General features: G+C 38.9%; 1 protein-coding gene and 1 long non-coding RNA gene across 12 annotated transcripts; one reads left to right on the top strand and one right to left on the bottom strand.

Moving 5' to 3' along the window:
• Window positions 1–306: 306 nt before the first annotated feature.
• Window positions 307–23,088, bottom strand: LOC131303853 (uncharacterized). 11 transcript variants are annotated; one of them, XM_058330921.1, is made up of 6 exons: window positions 22,484–23,088; window positions 20,340–20,510; window positions 16,706–16,796; window positions 16,298–16,371; window positions 16,122–16,224; window positions 307–607 (listed from the first exon to the last, which is right to left on the bottom strand). In XM_058330921.1, the coding sequence occupies exons 2-6, from the start codon at window positions 20,349–20,351 to the stop codon at window positions 492–494; spliced, it is 396 nt and encodes a 131-aa protein (XP_058186904.1). In that variant the 5' UTR covers window positions 20,352–20,510; window positions 22,484–23,088; the 3' UTR covers window positions 307–491. The 11 variants fall into 11 exon arrangements, 2 of the variants coding, with proteins under 2 accessions (XP_058186904.1, XP_058186895.1); XM_058330912.1 differs by lacking the exon at window positions 20,340–20,510 and having other exon boundaries at window positions 22,484–23,085; XR_009192237.1 differs by lacking the exons at window positions 16,122–16,224; window positions 16,298–16,371; window positions 16,706–16,796; window positions 20,340–20,510; window positions 22,484–23,088 and adding exons at window positions 1,548–1,638; window positions 3,531–3,638; window positions 3,742–6,989.
• LOC131303903 (uncharacterized) lies at window positions 638–16,006 on the top strand. The gene is made up of 2 exons (XR_009192256.1): window positions 638–790; window positions 15,902–16,006. It is a non-coding gene; the product is annotated as an uncharacterized LOC131303903 (long non-coding RNA).
• Window positions 23,089–23,883: the final 795 nt, after the last annotated feature.

The following is a 23,883-nucleotide window of genomic DNA, read 5'->3' as shown; positions in this document are numbered from 1 at the left end:
TTGTCGGAGTTCTTTTTGCTCTGCTTGATGCCTTGTGCTTTAGATCCTTTTAATCTTTGTAATATGTTTCCAAAGATTAATAAATTTTCCTTGCTATTCAAAAAAGACTTATTTGCAGCTCACTAGTGGCGATGAGAAAGCGAGTAGCACCCGGGATAGGTTTGGCAGAACTTGAAGAAGCAAGCGTCCTACACATGCTCGCACCTGATGACTCATATGGCGAGAGTAGCATTTGTTAGGACTGTAATTTTTTTATTTCATTTCTGTTGCACTAAAAAAGAAGTTGAAGCCTAAACTCTTAACAAAAAGAGAAAATGCCTGTTAATTGCACATTAATTAGCTAGCAAATCAGGTTGATACAGAATTCTTCTGCGATGCTGAGAGAGAGAGAGAGAGAGAGAGAGAGAGAGAGAGAGAGAGATGATACGAGGGTGCATCTCTTTAAGGAATGGCAAAACCAATGGAACTAGTTCTCTAACCAGCATCATCTCTCAGTTCAAGAAAAATCTGCAACTGTGAATTGAACAGATAAGCCCAAGTGAGCAAACGCTCGATTCTTCAGCAAGAGCCACCAATAGTCCACCGGAGGCTAAGTTGCTGGATTCCACTGTCACACAGAAAACAACCAAGAGCTAGAGTTCAGAAATTTTTCTCAAGGGACCATATTCACAAATTAAGTGCTGAGATATGTGCGAACAAATACGAAGGAGATGTGATTTTTACAACACAGGAGAACTGACAAGCGCTTCTGTAAAGACAGACAGAGAATTCAAAATGAGAAGCAAGTTAGGTAATGGCATGGAAAGTTGAAGAGGCACTTCCACATGATCATCAATAGAATTCACATATACTAACAAATTGCGGCAGCTTGACTGCACTACTCTTATCGAATAAAGAATTAACCGTATGCTTGAAATGCAGGTGAGAAACTAAAAGAAAAGACAATGAATTAGAGTTTCTCATCAAATCTCACCACTTTCGATGAGAAAATGGGACTTCCACGTGCAAATAATTTCTCCCCATTTCTCACTATCCAAACAAGTGAGGAGTTCCCTTCACCAAATCCCTCAAAACAAGCGACTGTAATCAAATGGAACTCATCCAAGCAAGCAAGATCCATTTATTGGAAGTTCACATACCAATGAAAATAAAGACCAGCAGAAAGAAGAAGAAAAACTTTGAAACAACCACTGGCCATGGCTTTGGTCCTTCACTAAAATAGGAAAAGCCATCAAATGGTAAGAACAATTAAAGCAATTGGCGGCAAAAGATGCTGTCGCATTTTGATTTTAACGTGTTGCAGTGCCCTGACATCATGATCTGGCCTTTGTCATTTTAAGGATAAAATGCCAACTTTTCATTCCATACTCTCTTCACAACATCAAATATTGGGAGCCCATAACGAGAGAGGAGGGGTCTTTCCCGAAATTTTCATTTTCGTAAACCCGAATCGAATTTAGAGATGAATTCAGAAGGATATGTTAAAATGTGGCCGCAGGACAAAAAATAGCACAAATGGGGACCATAATTGAGCCTTTCAGAGTTACCTTGTTTATTTGTCATCCTTTTTGCCCTCGAATTGCTCCACACAATGGGGTCCCCCTTGTTGTCACTTGTCATCACACTTGGGCTCCTTTTCTATCACAAGACAAAGCAACTCAGTTTAGAAAAACAAAGAAGAAAAGAGCAGAGCTGTTCGGGAACAATAATGACCAACGACTCAATTGCTTCCTTCTGCATAGCAAAAAAGTTGGAAAAACCAAACCAATCACATGGAGTCATGGTCTACACCTTCCAAACCAAACTTACTTCAGCGTAATAGAACACTTTCTCAAATCAATTCCACAAATAAGATCTAATCAAAATTTTCTACCATATATCAACTACATACACATGCATATGCAAATTATTACGAGAAAGGTTGAGGTTCATATCTGTTAAAGATCAGGTGAGAGAGATATGATCAACTCCATGTCTGCAGCAACATTTGCCCGTGCAAGAACAATTAAACAGATCCCTCTCCCAAAGACACCTTGGATCGCCCCACTGAGAAACGGGGTGGATTCTTAGTGCCGGAGTCAAGCAAAGAAAGCTATCATCATCCCGCTTCTCTTTGTTTCTTTCTTTCTTTCTCTCGCCCAAGGTGTTTCAGTGGGTATTTGTTACTATTTGTTACTGGCTTACATCTTAACTTGTTGATATTACCAAGTAATCTATCCTCTTACCAATTGTAGCAATCTATGAAGCACCGACACCCCTAGAGGTCGAAGTATCGCAGTGTTGGACATGGGAACACAGCGGGGACACGCGGGGACATGTATGGGACACGCCACGTGGCGTGTCCCATAATTTAATTTAAATTTTTAAGGGGTCACGGCTGGGGACACGAGGGGAACACTGATGGGGACACGGCAGGAGCCAAACTGTAATTTTTTTTAAAAAATTGGGGCCAAATTGTAATTTTAAAAAAATTTCTGGGTGTCAAACTAAAATTATTTATTTATATAAATAAATAAATAAATATACATGTGGCGTGTCCCCCGCCGTGTCCCCATTTTTTTAGAATTCCCGTGTCCCTGTGTCGGTGTCTGTATCCGTGTCCGTGCATGATAGGTAGCAATTAAACGTTCAAAATGCACCTAAGACCATGCTAAACCAACCAAACAGGCCTTAAGGCTGAATGTGAACAGTTAGATCCTTAACTACGCATTTCCTTTTCCCAACACAAATCCCTGCTCCCAATACAGCCTCAAAGATACAAATCCAACTGTTCAAAATGCCTCCCCTTCCTCCATTAGGAAATATTTTGTTCTACAAGCTAAACAGACAGGGCAGGTTTTAAACGAAAAATCCTCATTTAGAAAAATCAATGCTAATGACACTGGTAGAGAGAGAATACAAAGAAGTATGGAAAAATTCTGTGCAAAGAATACGCTATTTGGGATTCAGGCTCATGGCACACTTGTAGAAAAGGGCATGTTTTCACAATGAGAAGCAAGTTAGCTGATGGCATTGGAAGTTAAAGAGGCAAAAATGTAACTCACATACAACAAATCACGTGTTCGATTGCATTACTAGCCTCCAATCAATCATCCATGAAATGAAAACTCATGTCAGAAAGTAAGGCATCCAATGGAAGTTCTATCTGAATGGTAACACAAACTAGGGGAAAAGAGAAAATGAAATTGGAAACAACCACCGGACATAGATTTGGTCCAGCTAAAACAGGGAAAATCATCCAATGCTAAAGAGCGTGTATGATACTGCCATAATTTAATTTTGTAAAGCCAAAATATGATGATTTGACGTTGTTGCTTCGAGGATAAAATGGCAATCTTTTCTTCCTGTTTTTTCCCTCATTTGTGAGCCGATGACGAGAGAACCTGAGTTCTAACAAAATTTGAATCAAATTTTGAGATGATTCAAAAAGGATTGGTGTCAGGTTTTGGCTTTGCAATTGAAAGATAAACACAAATGGAGATACGCACTAAGAAACCAATAGAGAGTGCTAATAAGCCTTGCAAGCGTACCTTCATTTTAGTTATCATTTTGCCTCTAAAATTCCCCCATACGTTAGGGTCTTCTCTGGTTCAAGCACACACGTCAACTCCTTACGAATCACAAGACAAAGCAACTTTCTGTTGAAAGAAAAAAGCAGCAGACTATTTGGTAACAAAAATGGCCAATGACTCAATTACTTCATCTCTACAATGCAAAAAACAAAAAAGTGAAACATCAAACCAATGGCATGTGAATCATCGTTACACCTCCAACTCAAACTTGGTCCTGCAAGATAAAAACCATCATATTAAATATAAATCCCAAGATGCGATTAAACCCAGATTTCCTACAGTCAATCAACTACATACAAATGCATACACATTTACTATTGCAAGAAAGGTTGAGGCTCAGATTTGCCAAAGATCAGGTGAGATATGACAAACTTCGTGGCTGCAACCAGAGTTGCCAGTGAAAGTCTGAAAGTAAAACCAAACAGATCTATCCCACAAATCCCCCGGATCACCCCACCAAGAAGCAGATCGGGTTCTCAAATCCTGAAATAAGCTAAGAAAGCTATCATCACAGCCTCTTTGCTTTCTTTAGTGCAATCTGTTCCAGTGGGTGTTTGATGCAGCTTAACTAACAGTTAGAAAGTAATCCTCTACCCTCTTGTTCCAATGGAGTGTTCAAAAGCATTTAATATCATGCTGAACCAACCAACAAAACATACCTTATGTGCCTTGTGGCTTTAATACCACACACACACACGTAAGTGAGAAGGGAAAATTGAGGCTCAGATCTGTATTTTGATAGAAGAGGAAATCATGTTCCCGCCATGGCTGCAACAACAGTTGCCCCACTTGAAGAGAGAACCATCAATTCTCTCCCATAGGCCCACTGTGTTTGCCTCGCCAAGAAAATGGATTCCAATTCCTCAACACGACCTCGAGAGATCTATCATCACAGCCTCTCCTATACTACGTAAAAATATACTCCCTCTGTCACCAATTGTTTGTCCATGCTCCCCATATATGCGTACAAACACACAAAGGGCTGTTTTTCGAATGAAATCTGTTGGAAATTGTCCCACATCGGTTATTTATCTCCTCCAAAACTAGTATATGAGCCTGGGCGGCCTCTCCACTCATTGCCAATTGGTTTTGAGTTGGATGCTTTAACAAAATCATAGGCTTTGGTGATCTGATTAAGGGATAATGATCACACACACAAGTGACGAGAAAAGGTGAGGCTCAAATCTGTATTTCAATAGGAGAAGAGGAAAGCATGTTCCCACCATGGCTGCAACAACGGTTGCTGCAATTGAGAGAGGCCATCAGTTCTCCGGTCTCCTCACAGGCCCTCCGCGTTTACCTTGCCAAAAACTGGGTTTCAATTCCTCAACACATGAACTGGAGATATATATCATCACAGCCAACATACTCCCTCCGTCAAATTGCTTATGCACACTCAACATGTATGTGTACAAATACGCAAAGTGCTGTTTTCCGAATAAAATCACAGGCTTTGGTGATCTGATTAAGGGATAATGATCATCAAATTACAGTGAGGAGCAACCACTCTTAGAAACATCCCTTCTCACCACTGGAGCCTCATTCTTTGAGTTCAATTTCTCGAACTACTCTCTCTATCTGTCTATCTATATATTGATATATCATCATTAGCAGCAGCAGCAGCAGCAGCAGCAATGAAAAAAGAATAGGAAATGACAAACGCATGCACCCTTAAATGGAACTGAAGGGCTGTTGATTTTATGGATGGAACTAAAATCATAGGTTTGATGATCTGATCAAGGGATCAAGATCATCTTTTTTGACGGAGAGGGGCAACCACCCTCAGAAACAATCCTCCTCTCTGTTTATTAGCGTCATTTTCTGAGTTTAGTTTCTGAAGCACCTCAAATCCCAAATCGAACAGGTACACTTCTCCAGCAACGATAAAAACAAGTACACTTCTCTCTCTCCTTCTCTTTGGGAGTTGACACTGGGTTTAATTTGAGATACGGATCAAATGCAAAGGCTTTAATGTACTTGTCCCAAGAATATACACGTCAGTCTTCCCCAAATAACTAATCGATCAGAATCAGAACCAACCTCAAAATCTGTAAACCCCAAAATCTATGACATCGATCCAAAACAGTTTTCCAGAGTTGTTTGAGGAGCTTTTATATGCAAATTATATTCTATCATCGCCTCAGAATCACAAGCTCCCATGAAATGCGTCAACAAGTTGATGGAAAAGGTCAGGCTTGGATCTGTATTTTTATCATAGAAGGTAAGGGTTTTCCCACCATAGCTGCAACATCAGTTGCCCTGCCACGAAATGGGTCCATCTTCTCAACATATGAACTGAGAATAATAACATTGCAACCTCTTATAATTGAGGAAATTATCCATACTCATGGTTCAGGTACATATCAATGAATCAAGACCCTCTCAACAACAGCATAAAAGGGAAGAAAGAGGGAATAATCAAATAGGGTAGTGAGTCGCTATTTTCAAATGGATGGATGGATACAAAAAAGAGTACAAAAGGTAAAAAGAGTAGTGAACAATCTAATAAGAGGATAAAAAAAAAAAAAAATTCTAATAAGTAAGACGAAATAAACGGCCCTTAGTCATAAACCAATGTCCAACCACAAACACACACATAGATATGTACCTCCACTGTCCACACAAAAAAAGGAATCCTACCAAGGCTTTATTTGGGACCCCCACTAGTGGACAGTAGGCTCGGTCCCAAGGCAATAGTCAAGGTGCCTGATAGTGACCTGAACATCCTGAGTTATCAAGAAGAAAAAGGGCTGTCGATTTTGTTTATTCGAAATCATCGGCTTTGATGACCTGATCATTAAGGGATGATCAACCCCATCTAATTATAGAAACATCCCTTCTCACCACTTATTAGCCTCGTACTCTCAAATTCATTTCCTCAAATTTAAAGGAGAAATTCCAGTCGCGCACATGTTTGATCTCACTGGACACTTGTACACACTGCCTAATTAGCAATTTCAAAATCCAAACCGTGCCCAAATGTTACCGAATCATAGGAATCAGGCAACAAAGTGACACCGCCATGGCTGCAAACAAGTTATCTGAGAGAGAAATGTCTCTCCGCGGGCCTCTGGGTTGCCCCACCAAGAAACGGTTTAATGGAAATTTAACTTAAGGCGAGGTCTATGGGTTCAAACCATCCACAACCTAAGCTATTCAACTTTACTCAAAGATAACTTAAGTGAGAATCGAGTTCACCATGTTCTCACTCGGAGGATTTTCTCATATTTATAGGGAAAATTCCAGTCGAGCACACGTTTGACCTCACTAGACACACTTATAAACACTACATTATTATCATTTTCAAAATCCAAACCGTGCCCAAATGTTATCGAATCAAAGGCGAGACTCAGATCTGTGAATGAAAATCAGGCAACAAAGTGACGCCGCCATGGCTGCAAACACAGTTACCTGAGGGAGAAATGTCTCTCCGCAGGCCTCCGGGTTGCCCCGCCAAGAAACGGTGCCCAAATGTTACCGAATCAAAGGTGAGGCTCAGATCTGTGAATGAAAATCAGGCGACAAAGCGACACCGCCATGGCTGCAAACGCAGTTACCTGACACGAGAGAGAAAAAACCCTCTCTCCGCGGGCCTCCGGGTTGCCCCGCCACGATACGGGTCGGATCCCAACGCCTGATCTGAACCCAGAAAATGTAATCATCACAGCCTCTTAGGAGTGGAGTTTTGGTGGGGATGATGATGGTGATAGTAGCTGGTCATGATCAATAATCTCTCTCCTCTCAACACAGAGAGAGAGAGAGAGAGAGAGATGCATGCAGCTGGCTATATGTTTGTACGTACGTATATATATACTCCATAGATATGGTTGTACTTCCAGTTCCAAACAGAGATCAGAAAGACAGCCAGCCAGAAGAATCTGATGATATCAGACGCACGCACCCGAAGGGCTGTTGTTGATTTGTGGGAGATGAAATCATCGGCTTGATTTTTTTGTACAGAGAGAGAGAGAGGGCAACCACCCTCAGAAACTTCCCCATCTCTCTCTCTCTCTGGGTTAAAGCCTCTTTCATTCATTCTGGGTTATGAAACCCCTGGGTTTTGCCCAAAGGCTTCATTTGTAGGGTCATGGCTTTCCCTTTGGTTTTTTATTCCTTGTTTTGACCTTCTCTTCACATGTTGCAGTAGTTTGGTCGAAGGGCATGGCATAAGGACGTTTTGGTCATTAGGTAGGTGGGGATCTTTGGAATAATGTTAAATTCTGTGTGAATTTTGGAAGTTGAAGTTCTGTTTTGGGAACTTAGAGCTCGTTCCAGAAACCTTCTTATTTTATAAGTACTTATTTTGGAACTTTGTTTCACAAAATCAAAATAAGCAGCTTATTTTCACATTTTCAAATTCAAAAATAATATAAATGAAAAATAATTTTTCAATTTTTTTTACACCGTATTAAAGATCTCAATGAGATCTATCAAACAAGATCCATAGTGATAGAAAAATTATTTGCGTAAGCACATGAGTTTTGAGCTTAAAATTACCTTTTTAAAAAATAAGTACTTATTTACCCTTTTGTGGAACACACCTTATTATTAGACAAAAAATAAGTTCTTATTCCGAATCTTGTTACCACACCGGACAAGATGATGTAGAGGTCAAGGAGGAGCACATAGGATTGCGGACCTGTAAATGAACCGAATTTTTCGCAAACTATTTAAGACTCGGGAGTCAAGATTTATTTCCTTCGAAGGTTTCGGGTTCAAAATATCTTAAATGTAATCCATTTTTTTAGAGCCAGTCTATACAAAATTTTGTTTAGGACTCCTATAATTCTGACCTCCACAGTGGGATTGGTTTCAATGAATTAGTTAAGGTGAGCAAAAGTTGGGCCGGACACCTGAGCTATAAAAAAAATGTTCAAGGCTTGACTCGATTCATATCGTTCGAAATTATTTCATCTACTAAATGAACCGAACTTGATCCTCAATTTTTTAGGTTCATTTAATAAGGGAGCCGAGTAAGAACCTAACAGTATTCAACTCAATTATGCTTACAAACTTAGAGTATAGGTACATAATAAAAAATTCATGTACGAAAGAGAATTGATATATTACTTATTGAAGCTACCACTGATATGCGAATGATATACTTTTGAAGGGAGAAGGTTGTGAAGGTGGCCTCGATATCCACACCTCCGGTCGAATGAATGGAGGACCGACCGACCCGTGTTTTCACGGGCGTTTTTCCTAATGGAGGAATACCTACGAATCTACCTCATGGCTAGATAGATAAATGTGTTGATTTTTGCGATTATTGTTTAAGAGGTGTTGCTGAATATCGAACAGTAGGTGGCAAACTCGCTTTGGGTAAAAATCTATTAATAGTTTATATGCCCCGAGAAGGTTACCACAATGAAGATGCAATACTCAATAAGAAATTTATATCTATTTATACTTCTTTTTTCACATATGGGAATAAGAAATTTAGATTCATGTGACGAGCGAAGGCAAATTTATCTTTGTCCATTGTAAAATTTTATACTCCACCTTATATTATACTTTTGCATGTGCTATAAACTTGTATATATATGTTTTTGATAGATTTTAATACGTACAAACTTATTTATGTACAAAATTACAATTTCATTTGCAACTCTAAATATGTATGCGTGCACAAGTATATGATTTTTTTGGCTCATTAAGGCTCGTGAATAAGCTTGAGCCCGACTCAAGCTTAGACAAGTTCAACTCGAGCACAACTCATAAAATTTCATTGGGCTCAAGCTCCAGCTTGCTAGAATTTAACAAACAAATATAAACATTCTAAAACTCGTCTCGATTCAATTTATTTGCAATTTGGTCTTGGAAGATGGCGAAATTGCAGCTGAAATAATAACCCCATTATTGATTCATGATCCGGTTTTCAAATGTTGGGGTGTTTGACAAAGGATTTTGGAACCTCTCAGAAGTGGGTTTTTTAAATCAAGCAGATATGGAAATGGTTGAACTTAACCCGGCCTAGGTTAAATCTATTGATGGTATCCAGTTAGTTGTGGACCTCAAACCCAGCTGAGAAGACTAAAGATGATGTAGGACAAAAATGGAGAGTTTTTGTATTTTATTTTTATTGTTTTAGAATAAGAATTTGACTAGGAATATTTTCGTTTATGTTAGAATTATTAACTTTCCGTATTCGGTTTAATTTTGATTTTTGCCTTTATTAGGATTCTTGGTCTACAAGAATTAAGATTTTATTTTAATTAATTAAGAAATATGTTTTATTTAATGCCGCTTGTTTTGGCATGATTTATTATTTCTTTTACAGTAGGATTTCTAGGGTTAGGGTCTTATAAAAAGAGCTGTAACCTATTCAATTATTCAACTTTTAAACTTTTAAGCTTTTGATTAATAATATTGCAGAGATTTTCTCTTTCTTTCTTGTGCGCAAGATTTGCTCGTTGCGACGAGTTGTTTATCTCGTTTGGACTAGTACGCTAACTAGTCTTTCGTGTATTCCGCCGCGTCAAGTGGTATCAGAGCAAGGCTTTGCCTGGTTCGATGTCACCAAACAAAGTTGAAGACACACCCATTGACGTTGGTCGTGGGCTTACTGACCTAAGGAAGATGATGGAGGATACCCGAACACAATTGCAGGATCGAAGCACTCAGTTAGCCGAAATCCGTCAAGATACTCGCACTCAGTTCGCAGAGATCCGTGATTTACTGCATGGGTTGACTCTACAAATTCGCCAAAGGCCAGAAAGGGTTGAGAAGGATCGCGCATTGGGATTTGCCCATCGCCAACCTCCTAACCAGAATAGGAACCGCGTTGAGGGATTTGCCCGCAACCAACCTATTCACCAAAACGTCTCCGGAGGATATTCTTATTATCACTACGATAGTAGGAATGAATTTGAAGGCGAGTTATTCGAGGGCCATGATGATTATCAGTCGATAAAGCGACAAGCAAATTTCAGGTATTACAATGAGTTGCCAAATTTTAGTGGTCTTGAATTTTTTGAAGATCGTTTGGATTGGATATTGGACATTGATGATTTTTTTGAGTATACGAAAACTCCTTTTGAACAAAGGTGGAGGTTTTTATTATTGAAGCTTACGGGCCCGGCGCTACAATGGTGGTTAAAATTACAATCGTCAAGAGATCGATTAGGCAAGTGTCGAATTCATGCATGGTCGAGAATTAAAAGACTTTTGGTGGAGAGATTTTTGCCCTGGAACTATGAGGAATTACTGAAGGAAAAATATGGGCCAAAGCAACAGAATACAACCATTATTGTCAAAGATGTTGAAGAAGTTGCAAAAGAGGAGGGAGATCGGATTGAACTTGGTGACGAAGAAGAAGCTGGCGATGAAGAAGTTGGTGGCAAAGAGGAATGTTTGAGTGCCCCTATGCTCGAACATCGATTGGATTTAGATGGAGGTGCAACCAATGAGGTAATTGCAAGCAAGGATGAAAATATCGCAACATTGTATCAAGTACGAGAACCAAAGAAAGAGGAAAGTCATAAATCAGGACCTATAATTTCTCGACATGATGATGTCTTCCCTAATATTGAGCCTTGTGAGCCACACGGAAGTATGAGTGGTCCCAATGGTGAATTTGGTACAAGATCTCTTAATGCTACATCATTCATACATGATGTACCAATTAATTCTGCGATGGATCAACATAAAGAGAAATTGGAATTTCTGCATGACGTTCAATTTATTGATTTTCTTGGGTTGGAGCAGTTTGAGTTTTCACTCAATTCTCGTATTGTGAAAATTGTCAATCAATTGAAGTGTGCAGAAAAACTATCTTGGCAAGTGTACTTTTATTGGAAGACGAGCGAGAAGTTGAAGTATTCCAAATATTTATTTATTTGGAAAGGCAGATGGCAAGTTTCTAATGAGAACTCGAGGGCGAGTTCTTTTGAAGAAAAGGAGACTGATGTAGGACAAAAATGGAGAGTTTTTGTATTTTATTTTTATTGTTTTAGAATAAGAATTTGACTAGGAATATTTTCGTTTATGTTAGAATTATTAACTTTCCGTATTCGGTTTGATTTTGATTTTTGCCTTTATTAGGATTCTTGGTCTACAAGAATTAAGATTTTATTTTAATTAATTAAGAAATATGTTTTATTTAATGCCGCTTGTTTTGACATGATTTATTATTTCTTTTACAGTAGGATTTCTAGAGTTAGGGTCTTATAAAAAGAGCTGTAACCTATTCAATTATTCAACTTTTAAACTTTTAAGCTTTTGATTAATAATATTGCAGAGATTTTCTCTTTTTTTCTTATGCGCAAGATTTGCTCGTTGCGACGAGTTGTTTATCTCGTTTGGACTAGTACGCTAACTAGTCTCTCGTGTATTCCGCCGCGTTAAGGCTCGTGAATAAGCTTGAGCCCGACTCAAGCTTAGACAAGTTCAACTCGAGCACAACTCATAAAATTTCATTGGGCTCAAGCTCGAGCTTGCTAGAATTTAACAAACAAATATAAACATTCTAAAACTCGTCTCGATTCAATTTATTTGCAATTTGGTCTTGGAAGATGGCGAAATTGCAGCTGAAATAATAACCCCATTATTGATTCATGATCCGGTTTTCGAATGTTGGGGTGTTTGACAAAGGATTTTGGAACCTCTCAGAAGTGGGTTTTTTAAATCAAGCAGATATGGAAATGGTTGAACTTAACCCGGCCTAGGTTAAATCTATTGATGGTATCCAGTTAGTTGTGGACCTCAAACCCAGCTGAGAAGACTAAAGAAATGGGGAAAAGAATTTGGAAGCATAAGTCGACTTAGTTGTGGATCTCGACCCAGCTGAAAAGACTAAAGAAATGGGGAAAGGAATTTGGAAGCATAAGTTGACCGAGAAAATGTTGGGCATTCCTAAACTAAGAAGAAAGTGGGAAGAAAGAAGAAAAAAATGTGTTGTGTTTAGATCTGCGATTGCTGCTGCAACTTTATCCGCTTTTTTCGGAGACACCAACAAGTTACACCTTGATGATGAAAAGGCTGCTCGATCTATTGAGAAAATCTTGGGCAAACATTATTTGGGTATTGATGAGGAAGATTTAAGTAAATACATGATTGATCCTTAGTCATCTCAAGAGCAGGTGGTTGGGTCTTAGGTAGTCTTAAAAAAGTTTCTCTTCTTTGGGTTTTTAGGCCCCGGTTGACTTCTTGCCATCCAAGGATGATTATTTTTCCATTATGGTTCCTAGCGGCATGTGATTGTCAGAGCTTGACGCGGCGGAATTCACGAAAGACTAGTTAGCGTACTAGTCCAAACGAGATAAATAACTCGTCGCAACGAGCAATTCTTGCGCACAAGAAAGAAAGAGAAAATCTCTGAATATCATTGATAAAAGCTTAAAAGTTTTAATAATTGAATAGGTTACAGCCCTTTTTATAAGACCCTAACCCTAGAAATCCTACTGTAAAAGAAATAATAAATCATGCCAAAACAAGCGGCATTAAATAAAACATATTTCCTAATTAATTAAAATAAAATCTTAATTCTTGTAGAGCAAGAAATCTAATAAAGGCAAAAATCAAAATTAAACCGAATACGGAAAGTTAGTAATTCTAACCTAAACGGAAATATTCCTAACCAAAATCTTATTCTAAAACAAAGAAAATAAAATACAAAAACTCTCCATTTTTGTCCTACATCAGTCTCCTTTTCTTCAAAAGAACTCGACCTCGAGTTCTCGTTAGGAATCTGCCATCTTCCATGCCAAAGAAACAGATACTTAGAATACTTCAACTCCTTCCTTAACTTGAAATAAAACTTCAAGAAAAAGTGTATTTGCAAAGATTGTTTCTCAGCATACTTTAACTTGTTGACAAAATTCACTAGATGAATGTTGAGAACCCAATCAAATTGCTGCACTCCAAGAAAATCAACTAGAACCTTATGCTGAAGTTGCTGATTCTCTAGACTTTGATTTATTATAGAGTTGGTTGGCACTCCTTTGTTAGAAAATCGGATTTCAGCAACAGCCATATTTTCTTGTAGTGTTGTAGTCAACTCTATTGCGGGTGATTCATCAAGCCCAAACGCACAAGCCTCCAATGCAATATTATTTTGGTCCTCCGCAGCCTCATCTGAAATAATTTCAATATTCTCTTGCACGCAAGTATTGATGCCAATTTCATCTTGATCATGAACTTCAATCTTGCATTCCTCTTTTTTGCTAATATAAAGGTCAACTTTCTCTTTATCATCAGTTTTATTGTACCCATAATGATTGCATTCAACATCGACCTCCACTGTTTCTTCGATGTTAGGCTCAACAAATATCACCTCCTCTAGTTCAACTCGATCTCATTTCTCTTCTGCGATTTCATATCCATCATAATAGCTGGAACGTGAGGAATCTGAGATTGAAAGATTTTTATCGGTTTGTTGACGCTTTGAGTGACCTGAACCCAACAGTCTCTGTGATGTGTCCCTCGAGTTTTCAGTAGCCGCAACGGTATAATTTTTATTACTTGAAAAAGAATAAGACAACCCAAGATTATCTCGGGACAATCGCTTGGACTCAAGATTTCTTCGATACTCTTCATATAACATCTGACCATGATGCGATTGAAGAAATCTATCACTCATCAATCGTCTCATCCTGAGCCATGTCTTGATTGGTTGTTTATACTGGCGCTCCCGATTATATTGCAATTGCTTCCACCATCTAGAAGCATAGCCTTGTAATTTACAAGTCACGTATCTAACTTCCTTTTCTTCCGGAATTTCCATATACTCAAGAAACTTATCAACTTTACGAAACCAATAAATTAAATTCTCAGGATGGCAATACCCATTAAAACTAGGAATTATTGGTTGTACCTGAAAAGTTGAAAAGTCGTCATCTATGTGATAAAACCCTTCAAACCTTGAGTGTCGCTTATTCGACTGATATCCATAATAATCCTCAAATAACTCGTCTTAAAATTCATCCTCACTATCAAGTTGATAATAAGAATATCTTCTGGAGACGTTTTGATTAATAGGTTGGTTGCGGGCAAATCCCTCAACGCGGTTCCTATCAACTTTGCGTTTAACAGATTGACCATGGGCAAATCCCTTGGTGCGAGTCCTGTTAAATACTTCACCACGACGAACGTCAATGGGTGTGTCTTCAACTTTGTTTGGTGCCATCGAACCAGGCAAAGCCTTGCTTTGATACCACTTGACGCGGCGGAATTCACGAGAGACTAGTTAGCGTACTAGTCCAAACGAGATAAACAACTCGTCGCAACGAGCAATTCTTGCGCACAAGAAAGAAAGAGAAAATTTCTGAATATCATTGATAAAAGCTTAAAAGTTTTAATAATTGAATAGGTTACAGCCCTTTTTATAAGACCCTAACCCTAGAAATCCTACTGTAAAAGAAATAATAAATCATGCCAAAACAAGCGGCATTAAATAAAACATATTTCCTAATTAATTAAAATAAAATCTTAATTCTTGTAGAGCAAGAAATCTAATAAAGGCAAAAATCAAAATTAAACCAAATACGGAAAGTTAGTAATTCTAACCTAAACGGAAATATTCCTAACCAAAATCTTATTCTAAAACAAAGAAAATAAAATACAAAAACTCTCCATTTTTGTCCTACATCAGTTCTTTTTGCTTTGCTTGATGCCTCGTACTTTAGATCATTTTAATTTTTAAAATCAGTTTCCAAAGATTAATAAATTTTCTTTGCTATTAAAAAAAAACTTATTTGCAGCCCTAAGTCACTAGTGGCGATGAGAAAGCGAGTAGCACCCTGGATAGGTTTGGCAGAACTTGAAGAAGCAAGCGTCCTAGACATGCTCGCACCTGATGACTCATATGGCGAGAGTAGCATTTGTTAGGACTGTAATTTTTTTTATTTCATTTCTGTTGCACTAAAAAAAGAAGTTAAAGCCTAAACTCTTGACAAAAAGAGAAAATGCATGTTAATTGCACATTAATTAGCTAGCAAATCAGGTTGATACAGAATTCTTCTGCGATGCTGAGAGAGAGAGAGAGAGAGAGAGAGAGAGAGAGAGATGATACGAGGTTGCATCTCTTTAAGGAATGGCAAAACCAATGGAACTAGTTCTCTAACCAGCATCATCTCTCAGTTCAAGAAAAATCTGCAACTGTGATTTGAACAGACAAGCCCAAGTGAGCAAACGCTCGTTTTCTTCAGCAAGAGCCACCAATAGTCCACTGGAGGCTAAGCTGCTGGATTCCACCGTCACACATAAAACAACCAAGAGCTAGAGTTCAGAAATTTTTCTCAAGGGACCATATTCACAAAGTAAGTGCTGAGATATGTGCGAACAAATATACGAAGGAGATGTGATTTTTACAACACAGGAGAACTGACAAGCGCTTCTGTAAAGACAGACGGAGAATTCAAAATGAGAAGCAAGTTAGGTAATGGCATGGAAAGTTGAAGAGGCACTTCCACATGATCATCAATAGAATTCACATATACTAACAAATTTCGGCAGCTTGACTGCACTACTCTTATCCAATAAAGAATTAACCGTATGCTTGAAATGCAGGTGGGAAATGAAAAGAAAAGACAATGAATTAGAGTTTCTCACCAAATCTCACCACTTTCGATGAGAAAATGGGACTTCCACGTGCGTATAATTTCTCCCCATTTCCCACTATCCAAACAAGTGAGGAGTTCCCTTCACCAAATCCCTCAAAACAAGCGACTGTAATCAAATGGAACTCATCCAAGCAAGCAAGATCCATTTATTGGAAGTTCACATACCAATGAAAACAAAGACCAGCAGAAAGAAGAAGAAAAACTTTGAAACAACCACTGGCCATGGCTTTGGTCCTTCACTAAAATAGGAAAAGCCATCAAATGGTAAGAACATTTAAAGCAATTGGAGGCAAAAGATGCTGTCACATTTTGATTTTAACGTGTTGCAGTGCCCTGACATCATGATCTGGCCTTTGTCAATTTAAGGATAAAATGCCAACTTTTCATTCCATATTCTCTTCACAACATCAAATATTGGGAGCCCATAACGAGAGAGGAGGGGTCTTTCCCGAAATTTTCATTTTCGTAAACCCAAATCGAATTTGGAGATGAATTCAGAAGGATATGTCAAAATGTGGCCGCAAGACAAAAAATAGCACAAATGGGGACCATAATTGAGCCTTTCAGAGTTACCTTGTTTATTTGTCATCCTTTTTGCCCTCGAATTGCTCCACACATTGGGGTCCACCTTGTTGTCACTTGTCATCACACTTGGGCTCCTTATCTATCACAAGACAAAGCAACTCAGTTTCGAAAAATGAAGAAGAAAAGAGCAGAGCTGTTCGGGAACAATAATGACCAACGACTCAATTTCTTCCTTCTGCGTAGCAAAAAAGTTGGAAAAACCAAACCAATCCCATGGAGTCATGATCTACACCTTCCAAACCAAACTTACTTCAGCATAATAGAACACTTTCTCAAAACAATTCCACAAATAAGATCTAATCAAAATTTTCTACCATATATCAACTACATACACATGCATATTATTATGAGAAAGGTTGAGGTTCATATCTGTTAAAGATCAGGTGAGATATGATCAACACCATGTCTGCAGCAAAATTTGCCCGTGAAAGAACAATTAAACAGATCCCTCTCCCAAAGACACCTTAGATCGCCCCACTGAGAAAAGGGGTGGATTCTTAGTGCCTGAGTCAAGCAAAGAAAGCTATCATCATCCTGCTTCTCTTTGTTTATTTCTTTCTTTCTCTCGCCCAAGGGTGTTTCAGTGGGTATTTGTTACTGGCTTACATCTTAACTTGTAGATATTACCAATTAATCGATCCTCTTACCAACTGTAGCAATCTATGAAGCACCGACACCTCTAGAGGTCGAAGTATCGCAGTGTCGGACATAAGGACACAGCGGGGACACGTGGGGACATGTATGGGACACGCCACGTGGCGTGTCCCATAATTTAATTTAATTTTTTTTACGGGGAGACGGCTAGGGACACGGGGGAACATTGATGGGGAAACGGCAGGGGCCAAACTATAATTTTTAAAAAAAATTGGGGCCAAATTGTAATTTTTTAAAAATTTATGGGTGTCAAACTAAAATTATTTATTTATTTAAATAAAATATACACGTGGTGTGTCCCCCGCCGTGTCTGTGTCCCCATTTTTTTAGAATTCCCGTGTCCCTGTGTCGGTGTCCGTATCCGTATCCGTGTCCGTGTCCGTGTCCGTGATAGGTAGCAATTAAACGTTCAAAATGCACCTAAGACCATGCTAAACCAACCAATCAAACAGGCCTTAAGGCTGTATGTGAACAGTTAGATCCTTCAAACTATGCATTTCCTTTTCCCAACACAAATCCCTGCTCCCAATACAGCCTCAAAGATACAAATCCAAACTGTTCAAAACGCCTCCCCTTCCACGATCACCACCACAAAAACATACACATGTACATGCAAACAGAACTGACATAAGTGAGGACAGAAATGTGAGGCTCAGATCTGTATTTTGATAGGAGAATAGAAGAGGGTGTCCCATCATGGCTGCAAAGTGCAAACAATGGTTGCCCCTGTTGAGAGAGGACAAACCAGTCTCTCTCCCACAGGCCCTGAGTTTTGCCCTGCCAAGAATTGGTCCGTCTTTCTCAACATCTTTACTCAAGAAATTTATCATCACAGCCTCTTTTATAGGACGGAAATCAGGCGATCGTGCTTGTCTGTCCATGTCTATGCATCATGATCATCCTGACCGCCACCAACACACACACACACACACACACACACACACAGAGATTAACAGACACATACATAGACAGGGTGTTGATTTTGTTAAAGGAACTGAAATCATAGGCTTTGATGATCTGACGAAGGGTTTGAGACCGATCATTTAGACAGAAGGGCAACAACCCAATATCTTGTTTATTAGCCTCATCTCATTTATTATGCATTAAAGAAGGACTTTGAATGAAGGAAGCAAGGTAATGAGTAAAGAAATTGAATTGGGTCTCTAGGCATATCTTCTCTGATGACTTCAAGCTTTGACTTGGGGACATGTTTCTAGAGCATAACGTCCCTTTGAGTTCCTAAATTTTTTTGAGATACGAGGGAGCTGCAGCAGCTGCTATTTTAGTGGTAGAACTTTCTATGAGCAATCACTTTGTGCATATATAGCTAAATGTTAGGTCTATCTCCAATCCTCCCCACCCATATTCCCATCAAGTGGGGATTACATGCGTACTGTAATTGTTGTTGAGTCTCTAATTTGTAAACAATCAGGATCAGAGGGAGTATATATCATAATAACACAAAACACCGCAAACATATAACCATACATGTACGCAAAGGAATGTTGACTGACTGAAACATAGGCGTTGATAATCTGATTAATAGATGATCAAGACCATCCAATCACAGAGAGGGGCAACCACCCTTAGAAATATCACTTCCTTCTGCGTACTAGCCTCATTCTCTGAGTTCATTTTCTGACGTTTTGTTCAATTGTTACTTGCAAGGAGAGTTTTCCACAGTTGCACGGGGCGTTTCTAAATACACTAATTTCTATCATTGCCTGAAAATCATCGGCTCCAATGAAATGTGGAGATAGATTGAAGGAAAATGTGAGGCTCAGATTTGTATCTGGATGGGAGAAATAAGGATTTTCCCACCATGGCTGCAACATCAGTTGCCCCTCCATGAACGAGGTTCCATCTTCTCAACCCCTGTCCGCTAGAAAAATATCATCACAGCCCCTCTAAACAAGGGGAAATTATTCAGCAATACAGGTTCTTTCGCTCTCCCCATATATGTCCATGAAGGGAAATGTGGAAAAAAGGATTATTGGGATGGAGGAAGTATATATCTTTATATCACCACAAACACATATGTACATGGCAAATATCTTTGCGCTTGGGGCAATGATGCAGCTAGTGAGGTAATAACCGGGGAAAGCCAATTGCTGGTTGAAAACTATTTCCATATGTATGCTGCAAATATACACAGGGCTGTTAATTGACTGAAATCATAGGCTCATCAAATTACCGAAGGGGCAACCACCCTTAGAAACATCCCTTCTCTCCACTAGAGCCTCATTCTTTGAGTTCAAATCCATGTAGTATTCAGTAACTTGTTCTCCCTATCTCTCTCCCTCTCTATCTATCTATCCATCTATTATCATTAGGACCAGTAACAGCAACAGCAACAGCAACAGCAACAACATCATATGGGAAAGAACCCTTGCAAGCCCCAGGAGTTGACACAGGGAGAGTCACCTAAGAACCAAGGGCACTCAAGGAAGCCTTTGGTCATGGTTCAACTCTCACCTGCATGCTATCCATTCCTGCGTTGCCAGACCATACAGGGCTTTGCATTACTAAGATCAAGATTTTGGTGTGGCTCTTATTCTGGTCGATTAGTAATTTAGTGCTGGCAAACACATTCTAGTGTTTACACTCATACTGAGTGAGAACTGATAAGTATCTGTTCTTATCATAGCCGGACCTTTGTTTGACTAAAGGTTTTGTTTGGAAAAAACCAAATACTACTTGCAAACTCACACACACAGATTTGTACATACACACAAACGTACACAAAGGGCTGTTGATTTGTAGATGGAACTGAACTCATAGGCTTTGATGATCTGACCAAGGATCAAGATCATCTTTTTTCAGAAAGGGGCAACCACCCTTAGAAGAATCCCGTCTATCTGCTTATTAGCCTCATTCTCTGAGTTCAGTATCTGAACCACAAGAATATCTTCGGCTTTTGCTTCAAAAAAGTTTTCCAGAGCTGTTTGGGGTACTTCTAAATGCATACCGTTTTGATCATCGCCTTGTATCACCAGCTCCGATGAAATGTGGGGATAATTGATAGAAAAGGTGAGGCTCAGATCAGTCCTTCAACAATAGAAGAGAAGGGCTTTCCCACCATGGCTGCAACATCAGTCGCCCTGCCATGAAATGGGACCTATCTTTTCAACATGTGAACCTGAGAAAAATATCATCACAGCCTCTAATAATTGGTACCACAGAGCTCATTGTTCCTGTATATATCAACAACAGCATCCAAAGAAGAAGAAAAGGAAAACTGGAAAAGAAAGAGAGAAAGAACAAGGAAACTAATCTCCACATTTCGGCCTGTTTGGCTAATTCATTTTTCCATTTTGAGTACTGTATTTTTGGCTTTGTGTGTTTTGGAGCCAAACCCATAATGTATATACCAAAATGCAGTTTCAGAAATGAACAGGAGAATGCAAAATTCAAAATTCAACTCTGGAGGAGCTTATCGGATTCTGATTACATTTACAAAACCCTTTTACAGAATGTAATCTGCACTATCCTCTTACCATTTTCATGAATTCTAGTTATAATCCGAAAGCCTATAATCTACAATCGACAGTCCTGAATTTAAAAAACAATGGGCTCCCAAACACCCCCGAAGGGTACAAATACACACACGCATGCATATACAAAGGGTTGTTGATTCTCTTTATAGAACTGAAATCATAGGCTCTAATGAGATTAAGAGATCGAGATCATGTTCTCTACAAAGAGGGGCAACCACATTTAGAAACATCCCTTCTCTCTGCTTCTTAGCATCATTCTCTCAAGTTCATATCCTTGATTTCTTTAGAGTGATTCTATTTGCACATGCCTTTGATTTCAGAACACAGTAGTTGCTTCAAAATGCACATCCTTTTTCCTAATTTTGGAGCCTGCTAGTTTGACAAGACTAATAGAACATACAGTCCCGAAAGAACCAAGAGTGAGGGATCAGTAACTAATACCATACAAACCCACTGATGTTTCATATCCCTCTTTGGTGGGATCTGCCATCAATAGAATTTCTTTCAATCAGGACCATAAAAAAATTTACACCAAACAACGGTATAAAATTCCTTGAATGTATAGTGCAATCCAATGCTTAAATGCTTACACGATATGACCTTGAACTTTTTTAGAGGAACATAAAAGCATCTCCAACCCCTACTCTAAGGCTACGTTTACCACTACAAATCATTTTCCGAGTTTTGTATATAGCAAATAATCAAGATGGAAAAACCAAAAACATCCCATAGGAGAACCATTAACTTCCTATCTAAGAACAATAAGAACGTATATTTTCCAACCCACACTAGCTCTACCCTAATGGAACCCTAAAGCAAACCAGAACATAAGATTAGCCTGTTAACCTAGTCTCCTCCAACATATTCACCATCAGCTTACACACACACACACATGTATACACACACATATTTGTATGTATATTACCTTTTTGATTTCTTAGGTGTTGGGTCAGCTTACATGCAACTCAATTAATCCTTGTTGACCTATCCCACCATCCACTATCGGAGGCCAAAAGCCCAATTGAAGTGCCCTGAATGAACTGGCCCCGATGGAGTTTGTAGCACTTAGGAGGGAGGGAGCAAAACACGGTCCCTTCGGATGGTTTGGATGGTGAGCAAGGATGAGATAAGAAAGGGGAGCCCTTTCTCACCAAATCTCACCATTTTTTTGTGAGATTGGGCGAGAAAAGGGGAGGGCCAGTTAAAAAAATTCCTTTCTTTATACTTTTCTCTCCACTTCTCACCAAAATGCTCAATCCAAATGGGTGATTTCATAAGAAACCATAACTCTTTCCTTTCTTTTCTCATGAAACCCCTCCATTTTCAAATTTAATCACGAGCCAACCCTTGCGTTTTTATATGTATATATACATTGCTTGTATATACCATTGCAATGTACAAATGTAAGGGGAAAATAAAACGCAAGTGCAGTGGAGTGCAGTTGTGCCTCCCTTATACTCACATGCACATGGACAGGGTTTGGTTCGATTCCTGTAAGCACCGATTAGAATTAACGAATGAAAAAAAAAGGAGGGGGGGGAAGGAAAACCAAGGCTCAGATCAACGAATAATCAGGCGGAAAAAGTGACTCCGCCGTGGCTGCAACCACAGTTACCTGAACGGAGAGAGAAATCTGTCTCCGTGGCCCTCCGGGTTGCCCCGCCACGAAACGGGTCGGACCCAACTCCTGATGAGAACCCAGAAAAATAATCATCACAGCCTTTCTTGAGATGGGTTGTGTTGTTGATGAGAATAGTTGCTAGTGATCATGGAGGGTGAGAACGAAGCCTAAACAGGCAAAACCCAGAAGGGTTAGAGACTTCGAGATCATTCAAAACCCAACTCAGTTACTCCTCTACATACAAGAAAACATTTTACACCGAAACAAACGGAGCCTTAATGTCAAAACAGTAGTTTACGAAGAACGGGGTCGTAGGATGGATATCTTTCTTGTTTCCCTTTCGAGTGATCAGATATAACTGCAGAGCAGATAAATCAGACACACACAGACACACGCACCCAAAGGGTTGTTGATTGTAGTAGAGATGAAATCATTGGCTTGTGTGTGTATTTGGTGGGGAGAGAGAGAGGGGCAACCACCCTCAGAAACTTCCTCATCTCTCTCTCTCTCTCTCTCTCTCTCGGTCTCAGTTTTAAGCCTCTTCCATTCTGGGTTCTGATGAACCCTTGTTCTTGATTCCGGCCTTTATTTGCCAAGTTTTTTTTTATATTTCTTCCGCTCCTAAATGAAACTTTCTTGCTAGTTTCTTTAATGAAATATTTAAATATTCATCCTCTTTTTTCATGCTACGTAAGGAATTTTTTTTTTTGATCAGATGTTACGTAAGAATTCATCCTTCCTTTTTTTCATGCTTATGTTTTCATCATTGTAATAGGTAAATTACCTTTATTACCCTTTATTCTATTTTATATATAGATATAGATATTAAACATATATATGTGAGAGAGAGAGAGAGTTCCAATTCCTTTATTTATGGCTCAATCTTGGTTCAAAAATAAGATACAATAGGGGGAAAGAAGGGATGAGTACAAACTTTCCACAAATCCCACTGATTGTTTAGTTCTATTTTTTCCGGATGATATCGACGGTTTTCCCCAGTATTTAAGTCCCACGATCTCGTCCTGCTTCATACTCGTGCTTCTTCATCCTCATCCTCATCCTTCTTCATCCTATTTTCCACAACAAGGTACGCTCATGGTCAGAAAAAGCGTGGTAAATTTCGTAAATGTTCATGAAGGTTTCATGACCACACAAGATTGGATAATATATGAAACATTGAATTTCTACACTCAAAACTGGTTGTGGACAAACTTATGTCATGCAACGTAGATTATTTTGCAACAAAATGGTTTTGACAATATTTATGCATAATTGATTAAGTTGCCCAACCAGACATGATGCAGTGACCATGTTAAAAGTGTGCATGACAAAGTGACCATATTTTATGAAATATTAAAAATTAATTATTATTGGCTAATTTTAAGTAGACTGGT

This window comes from Rhododendron vialii, chromosome 1a (assembly GCF_030253575.1).
Source record: "Rhododendron vialii isolate Sample 1 chromosome 1a, ASM3025357v1".
Lineage (NCBI taxonomy): Eukaryota > Viridiplantae > Streptophyta > Magnoliopsida > Ericales > Ericaceae > Rhododendron > Rhododendron vialii.
Note: the sequence above shows the minus strand (reverse complement) of the source record. Positions and strands in the feature narration are given on the sequence as shown.